The sequence below is a fragment of the Lolium rigidum genome, chromosome 7 (assembly GCF_022539505.1).
Source record: "Lolium rigidum isolate FL_2022 chromosome 7, APGP_CSIRO_Lrig_0.1, whole genome shotgun sequence".
Taxonomy (NCBI): Eukaryota; Viridiplantae; Streptophyta; class Magnoliopsida; order Poales; family Poaceae; genus Lolium; species Lolium rigidum.
The window spans coordinates 99488714-99511292 of NC_061514.1; the positions used below are offsets into that span (position 1 = coordinate 99488714).

General features: G+C 46.5%; 2 protein-coding genes across 4 annotated transcripts; both read right to left on the reverse strand.

Moving 5' to 3' along the window:
• Positions 1–11628: 11628 nt before the first annotated feature.
• Positions 11629–13238, reverse strand: LOC124674168 (protein LOW PSII ACCUMULATION 1, chloroplastic). 3 transcript variants are annotated; one of them, XM_047210205.1, is made up of 4 exons: positions 12915–13238; positions 12200–12805; positions 12024–12074; positions 11629–11881 (listed from the first exon to the last, which is right to left on the reverse strand). In XM_047210205.1, exons 1-4 carry the CDS (start codon positions 13151–13153, stop codon positions 11743–11745), a joined length of 1035 nt encoding a protein of 344 aa, XP_047066161.1. In that variant the 5' UTR covers positions 13154–13238; the 3' UTR covers positions 11629–11742. The 3 variants fall into 3 exon arrangements, with proteins under 3 accessions (XP_047066161.1, XP_047066160.1, XP_047066159.1); XM_047210204.1 differs by having other exon boundaries at positions 12200–12811; XM_047210203.1 differs by having other exon boundaries at positions 12200–12814.
• A 312-nt stretch (positions 13239–13550) lies between these two features.
• LOC124671740 (putative disease resistance protein At3g14460) lies at positions 13551–17093 on the reverse strand. Its single transcript, XM_047208074.1, has one exon. It carries the CDS (start codon positions 17091–17093, stop codon positions 13815–13817), a length of 3279 nt encoding a protein of 1092 aa, XP_047064030.1. The 3' UTR covers positions 13551–13814.
• Between the last annotated feature and the right edge of the window lie 5486 nt (positions 17094–22579).

A 22579-nucleotide genomic window follows, 5' to 3' on the forward strand; every position in this document is an offset into this window, starting at 1 on the left:
GCACCAGTATTTAAATTTAGGTTAAATGAATTAATTCGAATTTGAATTCCCGGGTTTCGGCGGGAAAACGAAACGGGCCAGAGAAAAAGAATAACGGGCCGGCCCAGCAGTGTGTCTCGCACACGCGGGAGGCCTGATAGGGGGTCCCGCATGTCAACGAGTCTTAAAAACCGAAACGGTATGAGCGAGAGGGGGCTGTGGGATTAGATCAAGATCTAACGGCTGATGGTCGTCGTCGTCGATGGCGAGCTCAAACCCTACTGGCGGCGAACCTAGGGGGTCGGAGGCTCACCGGAGGTCCGGCGAGGGTCGGATATGAGGTAGATCGGTGTTGTCTATGACGACGAGGCTCCTGGTACCGGCAGCTGCTCCTGGGGTGGCTCCAGTCGTCTGCGAGCTTGCAGGGGTACTGGCGGAGCTCCGGCGAGAAATTGGGACGGTGGTGGTGAAATTGGAAGGAGGCAGTGCTCTAGGAGGGTTAGTGAGATGAGGGGAGGCAAGTGGTGTGAAGAAATCGAGCGGGGGAGGGCTCCTTTTATAGCGAGCGAGAGGTGCCGAGGCTCACGGACATGGCAACGGTGTCGACGGTGCTACAACGGCGCAGAGGCGTGGGCGAGGACAGTGGGCTGTGCACGGCGTCATGGCGATTGTCACGCGCGTCTGTGCACAGAAAACGGAGGTCCAACGCGATTTGAGCGTGACGTGTCTGGCGGTACCGTGGCGGTCGTCGACGATGATCACGACGGCGACAGTGCACGGGGGAGAGAGAGAGGTTGTCTGGCGCGTTCCTGGTGTCTTGGCGATGCTCAGGGCGGAAGTAGGGGTCAAGGCGAGGATGGAGTCGACGGGGCTTGCGCGTGCTCTGGCGTGCCCGTGCGTCGCGACCATGCCGGTCCAGGTGTCACTGGATGACATGGGCACGTCCTGGCCTGGGCTGTGCTCGTATCTCCTTGGCCAACGGCTGGTACCAGCGTGTTCAGGAGGGGAAGGTCAACCTCCAGGACATGATGAGGTGAGTTAGTGTAGAGAGAAAGGGAGGGTTGGCATGGATGAGGTCATGGTGATTGGCATGGGCTTGGCATGATGATGATGATCTCCTGTGATCATTGATGCAATGGCATGGCTTGGTCCAGGGGATGCAAGAGGGCACTGTGGTTGACCAAAGGAGTGATGGTTTAGGCTAAAACCCACTGGTTATTGGGGTGTATGCACATTGTTGATTTCTGCACATAAGGTGTTCGACACAATGGGTGCAAGAGAAGATATTTTGAATTTTGCCAAAATATTTTATGGGTGTTACTCTAATATTGTTTGGCACACCTTGGTGGCATTGGTTTGCAAAATGAAGTGGATTTGGTGAAATTCATATTTGATGTGATCTTAAATCTGTTTCATAGTTGCAACTTTGGATGCTTATTATAAGAATTTGAAAATACTTCTGTAAGGTTGGTCAACACCAATGTTATCATCTTGATGTGTTCTTGGATAATGGGCAAAGAGATGAGAAAGTTTAGTTTAGAAAAGATTAACTACAGGGGCTCAAAGTAGGCATCCTGAAAAAATTGTCACAAGTGACCATTATCATATGTGACTTGATTTTTCCTTTTTCTTTTTATTTTTTTGGCTTTTCTTTGACACAAATGTTATTATTTTGATTTTATTAATGTTTTCAAACCATTTACACAAAATAAATATGGCATAGGTTAAGATTTGCAAATGTGGCCATAGGCTCATATATAATTCTATTTAGATTTTATTTTCTTTTTCTTTGTTTCTCTTGGATCCAAATAGGCATGGTTAGGGTTTAGAAACATTGTCAAATACTTCAAACAAACATTCATGGCAACATCAAAACATTCCTTCATTCACATAATAGGAAAATAATTTGAAATAGGCAAGTTTTTGTTGACTCTAAATTTTTGATAAATGGAAATTGATTTTTCTTTGTTTTGAAATTTTGGGGTGTTACACAAGGGATGTCATATCACGGTACAAGTAAAGAGTACGTATCGGTAACGAGGTTGAACTAGGTATAGAGATACCGACGATCAAACTTTGGATAAGTAAAATATCGTGCGACAAAGGGAATCAGTATCGTATGTAAATGGTTCATTCGATCACGAAATCATTGTTGTGGGAGCCATTATGGATCTCCAGGTCCCACTATTGGTTATTGATCGGAGAAGTATCTCGATCATGTCTGCATAGTTCACGAACCGTAGGGTGACACACTTAAGGTTCAATGTCATTTTAAGTAGACATGAAATATGGAATGGAGTTTGAATATTGTTCGGAGTCTCGGATGGGATCCAGGATATCACGATGAGTTCCGGAATGGTCCGAAGAATAAGATTCATATATAGGAAGTCACATTCCAAGTTTGGGAATGGTCCGGTGAATTTATGGAAGTTTGTAGAAGGTTCTAGAATCATCCGGAATAAATCGCTATGGCAGGTAGAGTCCCCGAGGGACTCCACCAGCCCTAGCCAACCCACCAAGTGGGAAGGTGGAGTCCATGGTGGACTCCATCGTGTTGGCTAGCCAAAGAAGAATGAAAGGGAGAAATCCCTTTCCCTCTAGGTTTCCAATTTTGGTAAGCTTGGGAGTTGGACTCCAAAGTGGTTTTGGGGGAACCCTAGGTTTTCCACCTATATATAGAGGAGGAGAGGGGAGGGGGCAGGCCACACCAATCCGTCCGCACCACGAAGGGGCTCCCAGGACAGCGCCCCAAGTGCCCCCCTCTCTCAAACCCTAGCTACTCCCTCCTCCTATTTCTCCCGCGGTGCTTACGGCGAAGCGCTGCCGGAGATCTCCACCACCACCGTAACCACGCTGTCGTGATGGCGAGATTCCGAGGAGGGTCTACTACATCCGCTGCCCGCTAGAATGGGGAGAAGGACGTTGTCATCAACACCGTATGTGTGACCGAGTGCGGAGGTGTTGCCCGATTGTGGCACCGTCAAGATCTTCTACACGCTTTTGAAGAGTGACAATAACTTCTAAGATTGTAGATGTGTTGTTGCTACTAGGAAGAAAACAACAATGTTTTATCCAAGGGTAATTCTATTGTTTACTTTACACACATTGCTTAATGCGATAATCTGTTGCTTGCAACTTAATATTGAGAGGGGTTCAGACGATAACCGGAAGGTGGATTATTAGTCATAGATGCAGTTGGATTACGGTCTATGTATTATGTTGTAATGCACAAACGAATCTCATAGTAATCATCTTGTCATGTATGGTCAATATTTTGTCAATTGCCCAGCTGTAAGTTGTTCACCCAGCATGTTATATATCTTTACGGAGAGACACTTGTAGTGAACTGTGGAACCCGGTCTTTTCGTTTACACTGATAAATTCAACCACTGCAATCATGTTCTGTTGACTTAATGCAAGTTATGTTCTCTTTAATTACTGCAAACATCTCTTTCCACTTGATACGTTTAATCCTTTGTGTTCAGCAAACCAGTGAGATTTACAACCTCGCTGTAAGTTGGGGCAAAGTACTTTGGTTGTGTTGTATGCAGGTTCCACGTTGTTGCTGACGCCGGTAGTGCGCCCTGTCAATAGTCAGCTAGCAACACCTTCAGAAGTCACTCATTTCTCCTACTGGTTGATTAAACATTGGTTTCTTACTGAGGGAAAACTTGCCGCTGTGCTCATCACACCTTCCTCTTGGGGTTCCCCAACCGCTTCCATCAAGCACTGTCAAGATTTGCTGGCGCCGTTGCCGGGGAGAAAAAGGATTTCTGCAAGGGGAGTCTCTCATTTCCATTCTTTCTAATTGTCTTGCTTAGTTTATTTTATTTTGTCTTGTTTGCATTATTATATCAAAAACACAAAAAACTAGTTTTTTTATAGTTGTATTTATATCAAAAATACAAAAAATAGTTCCTATTTTAAGTTGTTTTTATGTCTATTCCTGTTACTATGTCGCCTAAGGAAATGATCTTCACTTTCAAACAAGGGAGTGAGGAGAGTTTTAAGGAAGGCTTGGTCTAGGATTAACAGTTTTAAGGTACCTACCACTGGACATCTGCGCCGATCCCGCCTACGCCATCGACTCCGACAGCTGGCGCACCTATCGCGAGTCCGAGAAGGATCCGAGGAGGAGGGCGGGCTTCCTGGGCGACATGGACTTTCTCTTTGACCGTCCATCGGCGCCTCGTCGTCGAACACGGCATGCACCGACGCTTGCACAGGACGATGACGACGGTGACGACGACGGGGACGGCGACGAGGACTACAACGAGGCACTGGCGTACCACAACGAGGATGCCAAGGATGACAGCGACGACTACGTCGCGTGCATTTTCCAAGAATTGCAATTGGCCATGGCGGAGGGCCGGAAGTTCGAGTAGCCGAACAACATGACAGACGACGAGATCGCGAGGCTCAGCGTCCTCGTCTCAAAGGTGGACCGACCGGTGCAGCCGCCGCTGCCCCGGTACGCCACCGGCATCATGCCGCCGGGCCTGTAATATCCCAGTATTTGGGGTTACAAAAAGAGAGGAAACAGATGTGTGCATTGCATTCAGGCATAGAAAATCCGGGGAATTTTCGCGCTTTAAAGTAAAACATGTCACAATAACTAAAGTTTCACTTGACCTTGGTGGAATTGAAGTAGCTCATGAAGTCAAGCGCTATAAACCTCAATGTGACCTTCGCTAAAACCTTGTTTTGGGTAGAGATGATTTGATCTAAGGGGTTAGATCAAATGGAACTAAAACCAACACAACAACACTTTAATCAATGATCAATTGCTTGATATTATAAAAGATCATAATATGGTAAACCTTGCCATAACATATGAACATCTATTCAATTGCAAATCAAGTAAAAATAAAATTAAGAAACTATTCTTGACTTATCTTTTCCATGTCTTAAACTAATCTATGTTCCTACCATGAACCTCATGGTATTCATTTTACTTCATTCTTGGAAACATGACAAGGAGATCAACTCTAGAAGTTTATATTCTTCTCTATTCCAAATTATTATACACCAAAACCTAGAGAAGAAAGAGTTATATATTTATTAGGGAAGCACTATCAACTTTGAGCATATGGTGTATTCAAAGCATTATCTTTAAGAAGAACCCTAGGATATTATTCAATACCTTTCCTAGAGAGAGAACCCATTTATGCTAATTATAGATATTGATGATCACATCATTATCTATGGAGCCTAACCTTAGGTTAGTATTAAAGTCCTTCCCAAATGAGAGAGACCATTCATACCAATCCTAGCTTTACGTATTTAAGAACCAAGGACAATTCTTGAACTAAAGTATTAGGATATAAACCATCTCACCTTGGAGTGGTGAGATGAACTAGGATCAAAGGGAATAAGACCATATCCATGAATTGATGAAGTAAAGTAGAGACTAAGTCAACTAAGTTATCCAGGTGGAGACTTAACCTTTTCATACCTAATGAGATCTTGTGAGTACACCATAAACCCTAGAATAGTCCATTCCTATGTAAGAGAGCTCAAGCTATGGTGTTACACTCAAGTTAGTTAAGGCAACACTTGAATTTTAGAGAGAGAACTATTCATATACCCAGATGATTATATCATAATTCTTTGAGATGAACTTTAAGTGAATATCTCAGGCATTTTCTTAGGATATAAACTACAACCATAGTTATGTCCATCCAAGAAAGTAAAATAGAAGTACTATACCCTAGTTGATCAAGACAATACTTGATCTTAGCAGTGAGAAACCTAGTTCATGAGAGATACCTTAGGAAGCCAAACCTTGATCATTATAAATTGAGTAATGATCATAAACCCTAAGAACTTGAGGTAGAGATATTAAGATCAAGTTGATCATGTCTAATCCATGATCATACTTTGGAGGTATATAATTACCAATTAAACCTTAGTGGGTTAAAGATATTACCCATCACATAAAATCATAGGGGAACTACTAGCAACCCTAAACCATTTCCAATATGTTAATTAGAGAAACAACTGAATAGTAACAACCCTTTGTATAGTTTATCCCCTATATCAATCTAAATGATCTTGGATTGAATCATCCTATGAGTGGTGAGGAAGAGCAACCCTAGCCAAAGTAATATGGTGTTAATTCACATATAGAACCTATACCCATATCTCAAACTAACTTGTGAATTATTTGATGTTCACAAGTAAAACCCTAAACCATACCTCAATTCTAGTTGGTGTATCACTTGGGTGATCACAATTAAAACCTATGTCCTATTTTGAGATTCAAACCATGTGCCATTGGGTGAATGTAATTAGAACCCTAGAATTGCTCACTAGTTAGAGTTTATGTTCAATTAGGGCACATAAGAAAAACCTAGTGTTAAACCTTATAATTAAACCATGTATGGTGATAAACCACTTATCCTTATAATTAAGACCAAACCATAATGAGAGTAGTATCTACTCTAGGTATTTCAAGGTGTTATTCAAATATAATATTAGTGCTAAACTTGAGAAGGGAGTTATAATAGAACTTACAAGACCTTATATATTAATAAGAAATCTTACCAACCCTAACAAAATACTCTTAGAGCCAAGAGAGGGATAAATTGAATTATCATCATTAAGAACCCTACTTGAAAAGTTAACTATATTTAAATGCAAGTGTATAACCAATATGGTTAATCACATAATCAAGCCATACCCATATTTTTACCATGAACAAGAAGGTAGTTTCAACTAATTTAAACAGAATGATTCTACAAGAATAGGGGAATTAAAATGAGTACATAAAATCATGTCTAGTTGAAAATTGTAAAAAGTTTAAATATATTAAATATTTGTTCTGAACACCAAAACCATGTAATTATCATTACTATTAAGTCCTAATTAAAATATGTAAAAACATCTGCAAGGCATAATTGAATTCAAATTTGAATTCAAAAATAAATTGAAAATAGAAAATTAAAAAAAAGAAAAAGGAAAGGGAGGAGAGAGGACTTACCAGACTCACCTGGACGTGCAGCCCACAGAGTAGCCCACCAAGCAGCCCGCAAGCCGACCCAATTGAGCCCAATACCGAATCGGTATCCACGTTAAGAAGACAAACGTCTTCTTCCTCTTCTCCGAGCTCGACAACACGGTGATGTCGGTCGACACGTCCCCGTCGCCGATAAGCTCGACCCCGGATGCCAATGACCATCCCAGAACCGACGAGAACTCCAGTGGCATCCGCTGCTAGTCGGTGCGCCAAGATTCCCGCCCAAATACCACGCCGACATCATTGTCCATCCCCAACCGGCCATCGCAGTCGTGCCGCCATTGTGGACCATATCGTGCCCTATAAAACCACCTGGAGGTCTGCCGTGATGCCCTTGTTCATCTCCGCCATCCCAATCCCTCTCAATCTCTTTGTATCTCTCACTACAATCATCACCATCGCCGGCCAGTTCTCCGGCGACCCATTGATTCCGACCACCCCGGCATGCGTGGGGTAGCTCAATCGACGCGCCCTACCGTATAGATCATCTTGGAGGAGCGGAGCATCCAGGGGTGCCGGGAGGTGTGCGAATTTTGGCGTTCCCTTTCGCACGGGTTTGCCAGAAATGTCGATCTTGCCATCGTCTCCGACCACCATCATCGCTGCCACCCACCTGGGAAGACTCAGGGTAAGATTGCGCGTCTATAGCATCCTCTATCTCATCAAATAATCAAATGTAGCTCGAATTTGGTAGTTGGCCGGGCTTGTTCTCTGGCGACGCTCCGGTGGTCATTTGGGAAAACCAACACCACCACGGCACTCAGCGTGTCGCGGGGGTTCGGTAGAGCCTATCCACACGTCCAGGGGCGCCGTAAATCGGCGGCACCGTCGCCCGCTGACTCGCCGGCGTGGAGTTGACAGGCGAGGTGATGTGGCTAGCGACCCACCTCTATTTTGACTTGGTCAAGCCCTTGTGGCATCTGACCTGGCAACGGACCCACTGTTCAGTGACCAGAGTTAGATATGTCCTCTGAACCAGTAGTATTTTTCCATTTAATTCAAATTCCATAAATTACTAAAACTTTACATGAATATATAAAATTCAGTTTAACTCGGAAAAATGTAAATAAGATATCAAAATTCTTATAAAAATAATATCTATCCAATAAAAATATAATATGAATTTTTTATTTTAATAAAAATATAATTATTTAACCATTATTAATTAAGCCTTTTCTTTTAATTCTAAATTAAATTAAAATTCAATAATTAAGAAAAGTTTCTTAAATAAGGGAAAACCAATAAGTAAATGAATAAAACATTAAAACTAATTTTCTTTATTTATTACCTTATTAAATCCTTATTAGAGGGATTTAAACCCTGAATAATAATTATCTTAATTATTAATTCTTTAAAAATAATAAAATATCAAATCTAATATTATTTTATTTCAAAGTTATTAATAACTTCCACTTTATAATGAAGTTATTAACCTAAGAACTATATTGTAATTAGAAAACCCTAGTTCCATTATGAATAAAGTTATAACCTCATAATTTTATGTGGATTCCTAAAACCCTAATTCCATTAGGAACCCTAGCTCTATTACTTTATGTGAACCCTAACTTGTCACTAAACCTAAACCATAGGTTATAGTATGTGAACTTATTACCTTCTTTACATTCATAAATCCATAATTAACAACTACATATATGTCCATGTCCACATGCAATGTAGGAACCCTATCACTAATAAATTGTTAGTACATGTTCTCATCCAACTAAAACTAGATGATCTAGTAGGATCAAGCAAGTGTAAACCCTAGTTCCTATTACCTAGGCCATCATCCTTAATGATCCATGTTTAGTATCACATCATTGTGATCAATCCTAATGGTAACTATGTCTTGTATTGGACATTACATACCATATTCCACTTAACCCTACAAATACTTTATAATTGTAAACCATCCTATTTAGGAACCAACTATTCTCTACTTAGTAAACCCAATAGCAAGCCCTAGACAACCTCAATTTTAATTGAAATACTTCTTATTACTTAAGTAATATGTTCTTCAAAAGTTATTCTTTTGAAGTAAATATAGAGTAATCATCAACCCTACCTAATAGGACCTATAGACAATAGCCAGCTATCACCAATAAGATATACCAACCTGGATAGCAACCATTTATAATTAATTGCTTAAGTTGATTATGCTTAAGTAAAACCATACAAGCCCTAGCTATTGATGAGTCCAACTTTGTTGTGATCCATCTAATCTTTACTCCAGAAACTAGTTTGGAACCCATAGTAAACCATAGCACTCCACAACCCTAATTATCATACCTTTTCTTTATCAAAGAACATGTTCTTCAAAAGTTATTTTTTTGAAGTATATGATAATTAATCATTAACCATGCCATATAGTGCTAAAACCAACAAATGTTCATTACATGTTAGGATTATACCAAATCTTATTGTTGTGTGCTAGTAATGTTATTGTTGTGATATATTGCACTACTTGTTATGATACCAAGTAACCAACCCTTAATAAGAACCTTGTTTGTAAACCATCTCTAAAAGTGAAACACACCCTAAACCAATCACACCAACTCACTAATCCTAAATCATCGGGGTTAGGTCACGCTTAGAGCGATTGCATCTCATACTTATGCATTATTGCATCCTTGCCAATCTTTTAAACACCGTCCTTACCGGACGATGATGTTATTTCAGAATTTGGAGTTATTGCGTATCGAAGACCTTGCCTGCATAATCTTGCAGTCAAGAAAGGCAAGTTCATCACTTGCTCATGTCATTTGAGTATTTTTACCAAATTACTTGCAAAGTACTATACTTATCACTCTTGCATGAAAAGCAAAAATGCTAATTTCATAACTATGAATATGACTATGTGGTGGGCAATGGAACCATGGTATGAGTATGGTGGAGGTTCCATTGCAAAGGGTTTGTATTCATCTAGGATTAACAACAAATGTCGTCCAGTGATTCTTGTGCCGTAAGACCCGTGTTAACCATAAGATCTGGAGTGGGACGGAGTAGTCAAATGTGTTTCTTCCTCTCGTACATCAACGAATGCGCTTACCGTAGCAGTTGTATCTCGAGAGAACAACCGGTGGGTGGGGATCCCATTCTAATTGCCCACGGTAATGCGGTCTATGAGGGGTTGCAACGGCCGACGAAGGTATCATGGTTGCGACCTGATAGTTGTCGAGGTCGGAAGGTATCCAAGTGATACAGACCGGCGAGGACCCAAGGTCGGAATTGCAACAAAGGGTGGGTGTGCGAGGTCGCGGAGGAATGCAATATTGGCTAGGACCTTATACCGGGCCTCACACCAAGGAAGTGTGGACGGGAAGGTACACCCGGTTGGCAACAAGGTTAAGATCTCTTATGGGTAAAGCAACATACCTCTACAGAGTGTAATGAATCGTGACCTATCACTCCTTGTTCCGGGTTATGGAACTGCGAACGCTGCCGGAAAGGAACTCCATGAAGTTCTAGTAAACCAGTGAAGGCTGACGGACATAGTTCTTCTGAATAAAAGCAACCTTTTGAAGAAATGATTATAGAAACCTGCATTGGTATTAGACTTTCTGATCTAATGTCGTAGCTAGTGCATTAAACACCTCTTTCCTATAATGAACTTGTTGAGTACGCTTGTACTCATCCCATCCTTAAATCCTCTGCTTAGATGTGGAGGCATCGAAGGAGGATCTACAGTGCAACTCGAAGGCTGAAGGCTGAGGAGTCAACAACTACTTCAAGGGACAGGAACCTGTCAGAAGAGTCAAATACCACCTCCAACAAGGAGAAAACCTAGATTAGCAATAGAAGGGAACTAGCTTCCTAAACCTAGCTCCTATTTAGCTAGAATCTATTCATAGCCTCTATAGCTAGTCAAAACCGCTACAAGTAGAGTAGTGATAAGATTAGACTACGAGTCGTTCTTCTGAAATTTATTTGCAGTCTTACCTCATTGTAAAGTAGGAGGCTATGTTGGTCTTATGTAAAGAGTCAGAGTTGTAATTCTATAGACATGCCTTGGACCCGCATATGTTTCTGTTGTACCACTCTGAGCGATGTAATACTAGTGGAACAGTGTTTCATTGGTGTTATGTCAGACTTGCATACTACACCATGCAGTGGTATGCTGGGTCACCACAGGGCCTCACGGAGGAAGAAGCCCTACGACTGGCGCTCCAGGACTCGGCCACGCCACCGGTTCAACCGCCGCCTCCACCTCCGCCGTACAACCCGTGGGGGCCTCCACCTCCAGCACCGGTGTGGGCTGCTCCACCTCCACCACCGGCCTGGGCTCCTCCACCTCCACCATCGCCGGCGGCACCGGCGTATGTTCCGCCGCTTCCCAACTGGCCGTGGGCGGTACCGGAGCTCGTCGTGATCGACATCGACGACGAGAACCAATAGGCGCACGCGTTTTTAGGTTTTTTTTATTTTCCTTTCTTTTACTATGTAAATTATGTTTGCATGTTATAAAAAATGTAAAATCGAAAAAAAATACATCGTGCCGCTGGAGCCACCCGACGCAAACGGACGCACGGTCGATTTCGACCATTTAAACCGACGCAAATGGACACGCGCTGATATATTCGGTGTCCGAAATGCGTCGCCCCGTTGAAGATGCCCTCGGACAGTGCGCGCACGGATTACTCAATTCAGATATGCACTTTGCCTGCTTACATAATACTACTGCAGGTCTAGTTCGCAAACTTGCAACAAAACTAGTCCTGGTTCAGAAAGAAGAGAAGAACCCTGCAAAACTACACTCTGCCGTCAAATCCATCAAAAAGACCTGTCCACATCCCTTTCACCGGCGGCAACTGCGCCACGAACGCTTGCCATGGAGGGTAGCCGACGCCGCTGCCCCGGACGCGCCCGTCCAACCTCAGCGACAGGTACCTGCATACAAGATCCGAATAGAAAGAAAGAGCTATTTCATCACGATAATTCAGCAATCCCAAGGTCCAAGAACGTGAGCTAGATGTTTTTTTTTTCAGCTAGATGTTCAGATCTTCAGACAAGTTAGATAGAGGCTACTCACACAGGGGAATCAGGCGTCACATTGGCCAGCTTCTTCTGGTCATCCAACCATCTGCAAGAAGTAGAGGTAGCAGCAGCAATCAGCACAAGGTAATTCGCCATTGTCAAATTTCTCTTTTCTGCGAGCAAGTGAAGTGCGGCGTCAAGATCAGCTTGAGCTGCTTCAGAGTGACATACTTGGCCCATTCGGCGGTAAGAACCGGCGTGAGCTGCCAGAGCCTCCTGCTCTTCTTCCTGATCTCCGCATCGTCCTCCTGCTCTATGTCGTCGCTATCGTCGAACTCCAGCGCCGGCGTGTTCCCGTCCGTCGGGAAGGGCAGCACCAGCACGCCCCTCTCCATGAGGTCCTTGAGGAACGGCTTGCTCCGCCGGAACGACTCGGCGACGAACTCGGCGGGGCCAGCGACGATGACGAGCCGCGCGCTGCCCCTCAGCTCGCTCACCGCCACCGGCACGACCCTGTCGCCGACGCGCATCTTCAGCCTGGACAGGTTCTCCTCCCGCGTCAGCCTGGCCACCTGCGCGTCGCTGGCCTTCCGGTCGCGCGAGTAGAGGAACGCGAAGACCGACACCGCCGCGACGTCGATGCCCAGGCCCTTGAGCGTCTCCGCGGCGCCCGCCGCCCTCGCGGGGTTCCCCAGCGCCGGGATCAGCTGCGTCAGCGCGATGAGGCTACCCAGCCCCGCGCTCGCCATGAACGCCAGGTAGAAGAACATCCGCAGCGACCGGAACGGGGATAGCACCTCGCTCCGTATCTTGGCGATGGAGCTGCTGCTGCTGCCGCTGCCGCCACTGCAAGAATCGGACGAGGCGATTCCGCCGGATGAACAACCAGTCTCCAGAGTCGTTCGGTTGTCAAGCAGAAACAAGATGAAGAGGACGGGGCGGCTACCTTACCTCGTTGCCCGGACCGGCGGAAGGGGAGCGCTTGTCTGCGGCGGAGCATCGGGCGCCGCGACGTGCTCTGCAGCTGCTGCAGGATGAGAAGGCCAGCGGCTTCCGAGAAATCGGCGGCAGGGAGAGGAGAGGGGTGCAAACGGAGACGGTGGGCGGCGAAGGGATCGGCCGCACCGCCATCGTCTTGCAAACTGCAGGTTTGCTCAGCTGCCTGCACAGACCGGAGCCTCTCATCGCTGCGACGGAGGGTAGGATTCCCTTTCTTTTCCTCTGCTTTTTTTAACCGCCACTCGATTTGTGGCGGCAATCGCAACAGCAAGGGAGACCCTCTGGCTTGGCTTTGTACCACCAACCACTCTAGCCTGGCTTTCTGAATGCCAAGTTGCTATTCATTCCCTCCAAAAAAAAAAGTTGTGGTGCATTCTAGTATGAATTCAAAATGTTTAGCGTTATTTATGCTCCAGACGCAGAACAAATATCCAAAAGGATTTGCAGAAACTGCAGCAATGGTTACACTCCCAACAACCCGACAGCTGATGAATTGATCTGAAGCTGAACATGATCCAAATATTTGGTGCTATATTTAAGTTCCCGAGACAGAAAGCTTATCCCAGTGAATTGGCAACAACAGGGCTTCAACAAAGATTATGGTTACACTATCAAAATCTGAAAGCTAATGCAGTTGATCTCTGGCACACAAGCATAACAAACCCCACACAATTTGATGTTATTCGAGTTCCTGAGACAGGGAAAATTATCCAAATAAATTTGAAATGGACGGTTCTATACAAGTAATATGGTTACAATGTCTCAAAGGTGCAGCTTAACTTAGTAAGCTGCATGCAAATTTCAAGCACACAAGCTGATTTTCGCTCTGATACCGGAATTGTGGAGACTATGCCGTATTGTAAGAAAATTTCAGCTTCTTTAACTGCTCCTCCAGCAATGGGTGACACTTCTCAAAAGACAATGTTCTCAAGGAGACCGGCAAGCCCTTATGTGGCAGTGACTGAATCTTCGGACAGTTGAATATCCGTAGGAATTGGAGTGAGGACAGAGTGTGCAATTCTTCAGGGAGTGCAAGAAGATTTCCACAGTCCTGAAACAGCAGCTCTTGCAATGACGGAAAACACTGACACAACTTGTTGCGCGGATCATGAACAACCACAGAGTCAGTGGACTGGTATAGGACAAGGGTTTTAAGAGTAGGTACTGAACTTCTCATCATCAGGCTAAGAAAAGAGGTGGTACTGATGGTTAGACACTCTAGCCTTTGCAATCCCTGGCCTTCGCTGATGTCGAGGAACATCGAGGGATCAAGGTCTGTCAATCTAGGACAGTTCACAATATGCAGATTGATAAGTGATGAAAGGCAGTGCAACCCACCCAAGGATTGAAGGCTACTGCAGTTATCGATATACATCCCTTGGAGTGATTGCAGCTGAGAAACTATTTCGGCTGGGAGGGAAAGTAAATTAGGACATTTATTTAAAGACAAGTTTAAGAGTGAAGGCAGATTATGCAAGCAGGACGGAAGTGATGCGTCAACATAGCCGCATGACCTCATAAGCAACTCCTTCGTAGATGGTGGCAGTGTCAATCTCCTTGTGGGTGGAAGCTCTGGACAATTTTGTATCTCCAATATGTGAAGAGAAGCAAAGCCCCCGAATCTCTCCACAGGGAGCAATCCTAGTTTTGAGCAGTTCATAACAATTATTTCATTGATTCCCTGCAAGCTCTGTGGCTGTAGACACTCATCGAGATTCCTCAAGTTTATGCATCGTATGATGTGCAACCTCCTAAGGGAAGAAGGTATGCTGGTAACTTCAGTTATGAAAGGGCAGTTCGAGAGACTGAGTTCGCTCAAGCAGCAAAGAGTACCAGCTTGTAACCAAGATGGTATTTGGATGCCACTGTAGTACTTCAATTTCAAACTGGCAAGGTTGGAATGAGGCTCAAGTGATTCAATAATCATGCTTGCTTTTGACCGCTCCGCCTCACTAAATTCTGCATCACCAACATGACTGGAAGACCATTCCATAATCAACCGGTGTAGGTGTGCTTTTGTGTTCATCTTGGCTTTTAAAGCGTCATCCTTCACAATATTCTCAAGATTCGTAACATGTAAGATTTCAGTCAGCTGTGTCATGTCCTTCAGTTCTGCGATTCTGTGCCCTTGTCCTTTCGGAATTTCAAATACTGAAGAGCTCTCAAGTGATGTCAAATTGCTGATATTGCTCATCAGCAAAGTAATCGGTTCATTCGTGTAACATTTCCTCAGACTGGCTAATCTAGTCAAGCCCTTGGGATGGTTCTTCAGAGGGACGTTCAGTACATTCAGAATTTGTAGACTGCTTAGTTGGCAAATGGAGTCAGGCAACCATTGGATCTTTGTGTAAGAGACATCCAAATACCGGAGAAGTTTTAAATTGCCAATATTCCTAGGGAGCTCCTTGATCACACAACCCCGAAGCACCAGCAAGCGGATATTACTGAGTTTACCAAACAAGTTATCGAGTGAATAGCTCAAATCTTGCCCAAACATACCAAAGATCAAAAGCGACCGCAGCTTTGTGTATCTACCCAGTTCAACAAACTTGCCCAGTTCAAGATGCTTGGTGCACACTGACAGATGGCGGACCGTGGGAGGAACTTTTGGAAGGCATTTCTCATCAGTCAGACAAAAACACTCATCTATAGAGAGTGACTGTGCTAGATCAGACATCAAGTCATGCATGACATAACATAAGTCGCTGAACATATGTTGCTGGAAAAAAGACCTGACCAGCAATTCTTTCAAGCATTTGTTCCCAAAGTCCTCTTGAGGTGAGATGAAGCCTTCTGCAACCCACATGTCAATCAGAGTCTCCTTGCTGAAGATATACCCTTTCGGAAATATTGCACAGAACGTGAAGCATCGCTTGAGGTGTGCCGGGAGGTACTGGTAACTCAGTCGGAGAGCCGGGAGAATGCCCCCTGCACCTTGCTCAAGCTCCCACAACCCATTTTCCATGACTACGCTCCAATGCTTTGCGCTCATGTCAGAGCTCAGTGCCACACCGACAGTCTTGGCAGCAAGAGGGGAGCCCTTGAGCTTATGGGCAATCCTCTTCCCAATGGCCACCAATTCAGAATGGCGTGCAGGGTCCTCATCACCAAATGCATACTGCTGGAATAGCTCCCAGTAAGCCTCCTCTGGTAACCCATCCAGACATACCAGCTCCGACGCTCCGGCCGCATCGGCAGCCTTGCAAGATCGACTAGTCACCAAAATGGCACTTCCAGGATGCCCATACTTCAGAGGCGCAACGAGCATCTGAAACTCCAGACTGTCCTCACACCAGGCATTATCAAGGACAAGAAGGAACCTCTTGGACCTGACCAAATCTCTGACACCCACCTGAAGTGAGTCCAAGTTGACAAGACCAGGTTGGGCCGCTGCCCCCTTGCTCGCCGACTCTATGATCTCCTTCGTCGCCAGCGTCACGTCCAGCGATTCCGGCAGGCAAACCCACATCCTCAGCTCGAAGTGGTCCTGCACCCTCTGCTCATTGTACGCAACCTGCGCCAGAGTAGTCTTCCCCACGCCGCCCATGCCCAGAATCGCCAGCACGGCCACGCCGTCACGGCTCTTCCGTCGCTTCGCGTTGCCGCCTGAATTATCTGCACGGACTGGATTCAGAAGCAGACGGACCACATCCTCGCGCTCCCGGTCTCTGCCAAGGACCACGGGCCTCCCGATGAACGAGCTTGTCTCCCGGAACGTGCGCCGCGCCGCCTCCTTGCCGCCGGGCGCGTCCAGCGCGGCGATGGCCCGCTCCAGGTCGGTGGACGCGTACTCGAGCCGAGACCTGACGCCTCTGGCCCTATCCGCCGCGCCGGTGACCAATCCACGCAGGAAACTGCGCACGGAAGGGAAGAGCCTCTGGCTTGACTGCTTCTCGCTCGTGGCGAGCTCCTCCGCGAGGTCCTCGGCGTCGTAGGCGGCGTCCTTGAGCTGGGTGAGCAGATCGGCGATGCCTGGGCTGGTGAACCGCCACTGCTCCCCTCGCTCAACCAGCGCGTGCACGCGGGACAGCGTAGAACGCAGTCTGTCTACGTCCTCGCCGAGGCCGGCGTGGGCGCCCCATGCGTCGGCGGTGGCCGACAAGCTCGTAGTCAGGAGCCAATCCATGGTGGTGGAGATTGACCGAGTAAACAAGTGCCCAGGCAGAAGAGGATGGAAGGGGAAAGCCGAGGGCTCAGGGCCTATTTAGCAAACCTCTGAACTGAATATCATGTCATGTATAAATAACTCTCAACTGAACATTTATCCGACTTTACCTACCAGCGGAACACGACGATTCTCCGGTGCATGTTTTAGACGTCGATTTCGTGCTCTAAGGTTCATGCCACAATGTTTCATCAAGTTTTATTGAGTTTTTATGAATTAATGTGCTCACTCTGGTTCATATTAGTTAATTCGGTTTTGTTTACTATAAATATATCTAGTCAACAAACTATATCTAAACAAAGTTGAGTTAATTAATATGAACTGGAGAGTGTACGTTTAAGGCTACCAAGTGAGAGCATCTTATGTACAAGGAAATAATTTGACTTCCAAAAAATTACAAAACGGAACACAAAAGGTTGAGTTGACTTACTAAATTTGGCTCCAAAAACAACTAACCTGCTGAGCCTGCCATTCTCCCTCAATCTTATGCTCCTTTCTTCTCCCATACTCCGCTCTACCCGTCTTTCTTCGCGCCTCCCATTCCAATTGCGTGCCTTCATGTCTCACCCTCCATGACACCCGCTTGGGCCGCACCTTGACCTCTCGCTAGATTGACATCGGTCACCATCCCGCTCGTGACCTCTTAGTCCACCACCCTAATCGCGCGGCGAGGCGCAACCGTGGGTGCGTGTGCCGAAGGACGAGACACACGTCGCGGTGTACCTAGAGGGCGAGAGGAGTGACAAACCTAGCCACGCCTAAGTATGGAGAACACGGCCGATATGGTGCTGAAATTTCCGAATTGGAAGTTGGGCTTTCTTGAGTCGTCGAATGCGTTTTTGAGAGGGACAAATGGAGAATATTTGGAGGGAGCCAACTAGGTGTTTCTTCACCCTCCAATTTCTTTTGAAGGATTGGGCGCTTTTTAGGGAGTCACTGTTTTTGCTCTTTTTTGGGTGTTCATCAGATTTTTGGGATTGTAAGTCATTTTACTCCTTCTGTTAGAGATGCTTTAAGCTACCTCATTATGGGAGCGGATAGTTGGATGCATGGATTCAACACTTGGGTTCAAGTGGATTCACCTTCTAGTCCTCGAGCAATTTATACCGGAAACGAGAGTCCTTGTGTAACTAAGTATAAAATCATTGTAGTCGTGCTTAAAAAATTGTGTGCAATCATAGTTGGTGCAGACATGAGAGGTGAAATTGTGCCATAAGAATAAAGAAAAAAATTGATTGCTCGGGGTGGCCTCTTATTGGAGTTGTCTAGACTAAGATCAAGGACATCTTCTCCTTATTGCCACAAGGGGTCGCTGGTGGGCAAATCCAGCGGCTGATGGCAGCGGTGGGTCTTCTTTTGGCGTTGCATCCATCGTGGCTAGACTACTGTCTTTGCCAGAGGAGTCTGAGAGATTAATCATTTAGTGTTTCCTCACCGTTGTTGATGGATGCTAACATCGTGTGGATACATCTACATCACGTCGGTCGGAGAACGGTGTGTTGGGAAAGCATACTAGCACGCGGTGGGGCATAGAGGTGTGGTTGCCGGTGATGGCAAGTGCAAGGGTGTATCGATTCTCTAGGGATGTTCAGACGCGGTGATACGCTCACACCCGAAAACCACGGATTTCATTAGATGTGTGTTGTGGCCTCCTCTCACTCTTGGTGATGCAGCTATGAGGCGTGCCACCCGACACAACGACATGGCATGTAGATGCATGTCGACGACAATGCTCTAATATGGTGTAGAAGACTAGCAGAGATGCATGAATACATTTATATAGTATTTTCAACTTACTTTATGAATATAAAATTCATCATGATGCTCCATCTTTAGGAGTCGCGGGCACCATAGGTAAGTTATATTGAGTGCAGAGAAATGATTTTTTGTCATCGGACGTTGCATATGCAATGCCATGGTGTTGAATCCCTTGTCTATACGAATCCAACGAGCTGACAAACACCCTAATCAAAGTCTGCATGAGGAACTAACATCCAAAATACGAAATCATCAGAGGTGGCTCGAGTTCGACACCGCCGATCTCCATGCACGAGCAACGCGGCTCCAGCTTGGCATCCAATGGTTGCGCGTGCGCCGTCGCTTGTCAGTACCATCATGCACATCAACCATCATTACCATGGTGCCGACAATAGGGTTTTGCATACGGTTACTGTTGGAGACTCTTTCGTAGTCGGATGTTGTGGTTGTTTCATGCCGCTGCAAGCCCATGATCACTTAGAGCATCTCTAGCAGATCCTCAATATTGGCCCGCATATGACATGTTGGGCCAATATGGGGTTTTTGCCCTTTTTTGGCCAGGCCAGACACCGCATCGATGGTCTAGCCCGGATAAATTTTCCAGCCCGCAACCCAAACCCTCAGTGAGCTGCTATATATGGCGGTCAACGGCCGCGGATGGGGGTCGAACCCCATCCGTATCTCCACCCGCTCCGCTCCCGCCGAAGAGAAATCCACGCGCGCCGGCGAGCAATCCAGGCGACATGGTGTCCTGCAGAGGTCAAGGAGGGCACGGCGGAGGGAGGGTGGGTGGCGCTGGATCCACCCCGCGCGCAAGCTCACCGTCGAGGCGCTCGAGCACCAGCGGCGAGCCTCCGACGCCGCCCGCATCCGCGGGTCGTACCGCTGGCTGCACCAGGGGCTGAAGACGCCGCGCGCATTCACGCTACGCGAGTCGTAGGACTACTGCGAGATCGAGGCGTCGAGGCGCGGGATCCGCCGCCGTGCCGCTCCAGCTCCTACGACCTGGAGGCGTCGAGCTCCAGCGCGCCGCGCTGCTTGTCGAGGGTACTCCTCGCCAATGCCCTCCGATAGGGGCTTAGGGTTGACGGAATCCTGTAAGCTGACACGAGACATCGGTTCTCAGACAAGCGGGGAGAGCGATTTACCCAGGTTCGGGGCCCTCGATGAGGTAAAACCCTTACGTCCTGCCTGTCTGTTCTTGATTATGATGATAATGGGTTACAATGGGGTGCCGAATAGTTCGGCTGAGATCTCGTCGAGATGGCTGTTGCTAAGATGCCCTAGCTCTAAGCTTTCTCTAGCTAAGATGGCTAAGATTGATTGTGTCCCTTGGCAGCCCCTCTCCTGGCCTTTATATAGGAGGCTAGGTCTCAAGAGGTCTCACCGAGTACGACTAGGTTTACAGTAGTTTTAGATCCGATCTTTCCTTGTTCGATCGCTTCCTTGTCTTGCCCGTCAAGGAACCTTCTGGTGCGCCGTCCTGGTGGCCCATCTCGCCTTCAGGTGTCTTCATGGGCCTCCAATTAGTCAATACAGGATAGGGTAATGTGGGTTACTCGAAGGGTAGTGCCCACGTCAGTAGCCCCCGAGTGTCTAGCCGAAGATAGTTCGGGTAGAGACTAAAGCATGTCTTCTCCTGATGTTCTTCTCCTTCATTGTCCTTGTTCATCTTGAATCTGCTCTGTCTTCATTTTATCGGGTGCGCGTCAGCGCTCCCGATGGGAGTAGCCTCCGAGTCTAGGTACGGATGCTCGCAGTCCGTGCGTAGACTCAAGTTGTACCACTCGAATATTCTCCTCTGCCGATGTTTTCCACAGGTCTTCATAGGTCATCCGATATATTTTTGTTTATGCAAAGGATAATGAGTAACGTGCCCAACTGTTGTTTGGTTAACTGCCGATGGCAAAACAACGTTACCCTACACAGAATCAAGTCCCCGGGCATGATCCTGGAGTGCAAAAAACTTCTATCGGGTGCACGCCGCGCTCCCGATGGGAGTAGCCCCCGAGTCTGGGTGCAAGCGCTTGTAACTGAGTGCAGACTCAAACCTTCTTCCTTCGACTGTTCATCCTGTCGAGTCTTCATTTTATCGGGTGCGCGTCAGCGCTCCCGATGGGAGTAGCCCCCGAGTCTAGGTGCGGATGTCTGCAGCCGGGCGTAGACTCAAGTCCTTCATTCGACAACTTTTAATATTTCCTTCGAATGCTTCCAAATCATGACGTCATTGATGACGTATAACTGCTGCGGGCTGATTTGACGGGTCCATCATGACAAGCTAGCCCTAGCCCTGTTCATTCAACGGTTTAGGGTTTGACCGTGTAACGATCGAGGTGGCTCCTCGATTTTCGCACAATCGTGGGCGTAGTGGGCCGTCAGTTCTCTCCCTTCCTTAAGCGCCACGTGCTTGCTCTAACTTCTTCTTAAAATCTCCAAAGGGCAAAAAATTCGCAATCTTCTCCATGGTTCCCGCAGACATCTCCTCATTCTTCCCCCTCTTCCTTCTTTCGCCATTGTTGCGCCGCCGCCACAGTTTCAATCTTCCTTAGATCTCGCGATGGTGAAGAAGAAGAATACCGCCGCCGCTGCTAGCTCCACCAGCGGAGGTGCCGCTGCCAAGTCCTCTCCTCCTCCGAAGGGGAGCGCTCCGAGCGCCCTCCCCAGCCCCGGCGCCGCTAGCGCCGTCGGGCTCGATGGCCAAACCCGGGGACCGGGTAGCTTCAACTGTCACCAAGCGTGACGAAAAGAGGTCCCGAAGCTTAGGATTGATATCCTCCGACGCGGGAGATGTGATCCTTCCGAGTGCGATCTCTCGGCCCGATCCTCCCGCTGGATTTTCCGTGATGTTCTTATCTTTTCTTCATCGAGGCCTTTCGCTCCCCACTCATGGATTCCTCCTCCATCTCTTGCGGACGTATGAAATCCAATTATGGCAACTTACCCCCAACTCGATCCTCCATGTTGTTGTGTTCATCACCCTTTGCGAGGCGTTTTTGGGTATTGAACCTCATTTCGGGCTATGGAAGAAGATCTTCTATGTGAAAAGATACAGCAGTAGTAATGGGTACTTTGTCACCGGAGGAGTAGGTTTTGTTGCTCGCTCAGAAGTTAATTACTTTAATTTCCCAATGAGAGAGTCCGTGCAAGGATGGAGGTTGAAGTGGTTTTATGTTAAAGATTCCTCGTCACCCGAATGTCGACTTCCCTGCTATGCCGATGTTACTGAGGCCAAGCCCAAGGACTCTTGGAAGAACATCCTCTCTACCGACAAAAGAGCCTCAACCGAAGAATTGTTTGCCAAATTCCTTCGAATCAAAGAGGCCAACGGCCAAACTATGATTGGTACGGAGGTGGCAGCAGTTTTCCTGAAGCGCCGAATCCAGCCAGTCATGGCCAGAGTTCACCCGATGTGGTTATACTCAGGTCCAAAGGATGAGACCAGGATTAATGCTGCCGATCTATCAGAAAAAGAGTTGCTTGATGAAGTTCGTCGTCTTACTTCCTTCAACCAGGAAGATTCGATTCCGCTGATTTCTACTTATGCTCCCCTTGACGTTGATCATCCACCATCAGGGGTATTTTCCTTTCTTCACATCTCTATTATAGCTCCTTGCTTTAGCCAACATGATTACCTTTGTTCTTACTTATCATTTTTCTTTGCCAGATCCCTATGGCTTCCGAAAATACAC

Excerpts from the sequence above, each read along its gene's own strand:
- LOC124674168 (XM_047210203.1), bottom strand. The coding sequence starts at position 13,153 with ATGAGAGGCTCCGGTCTGTGCAGGCAGCTGAGCAAACCTGCAGTTTGC. Across the intron at positions 12,815-12,914 it reads GGTCCGGGCAACGAGGTAAG|TGGCGGCAGCGGCAGCAGCA; the intron begins GTAGCCGCCCCG and ends CGATTCTTGCAG. Across the intron at positions 12,075-12,199 it reads CTTACCGCCGAATGGGCCAA|ATGGTTGGATGACCAGAAGA; the intron begins GTATGTCACTCT and ends TACTTCTTGCAG.
- LOC124671740 (XM_047208074.1), bottom strand. The coding sequence starts at position 17,093 with ATGGATTGGCTCCTGACTACGAGCTTGTCGGCCACCGCCGACGCATGG.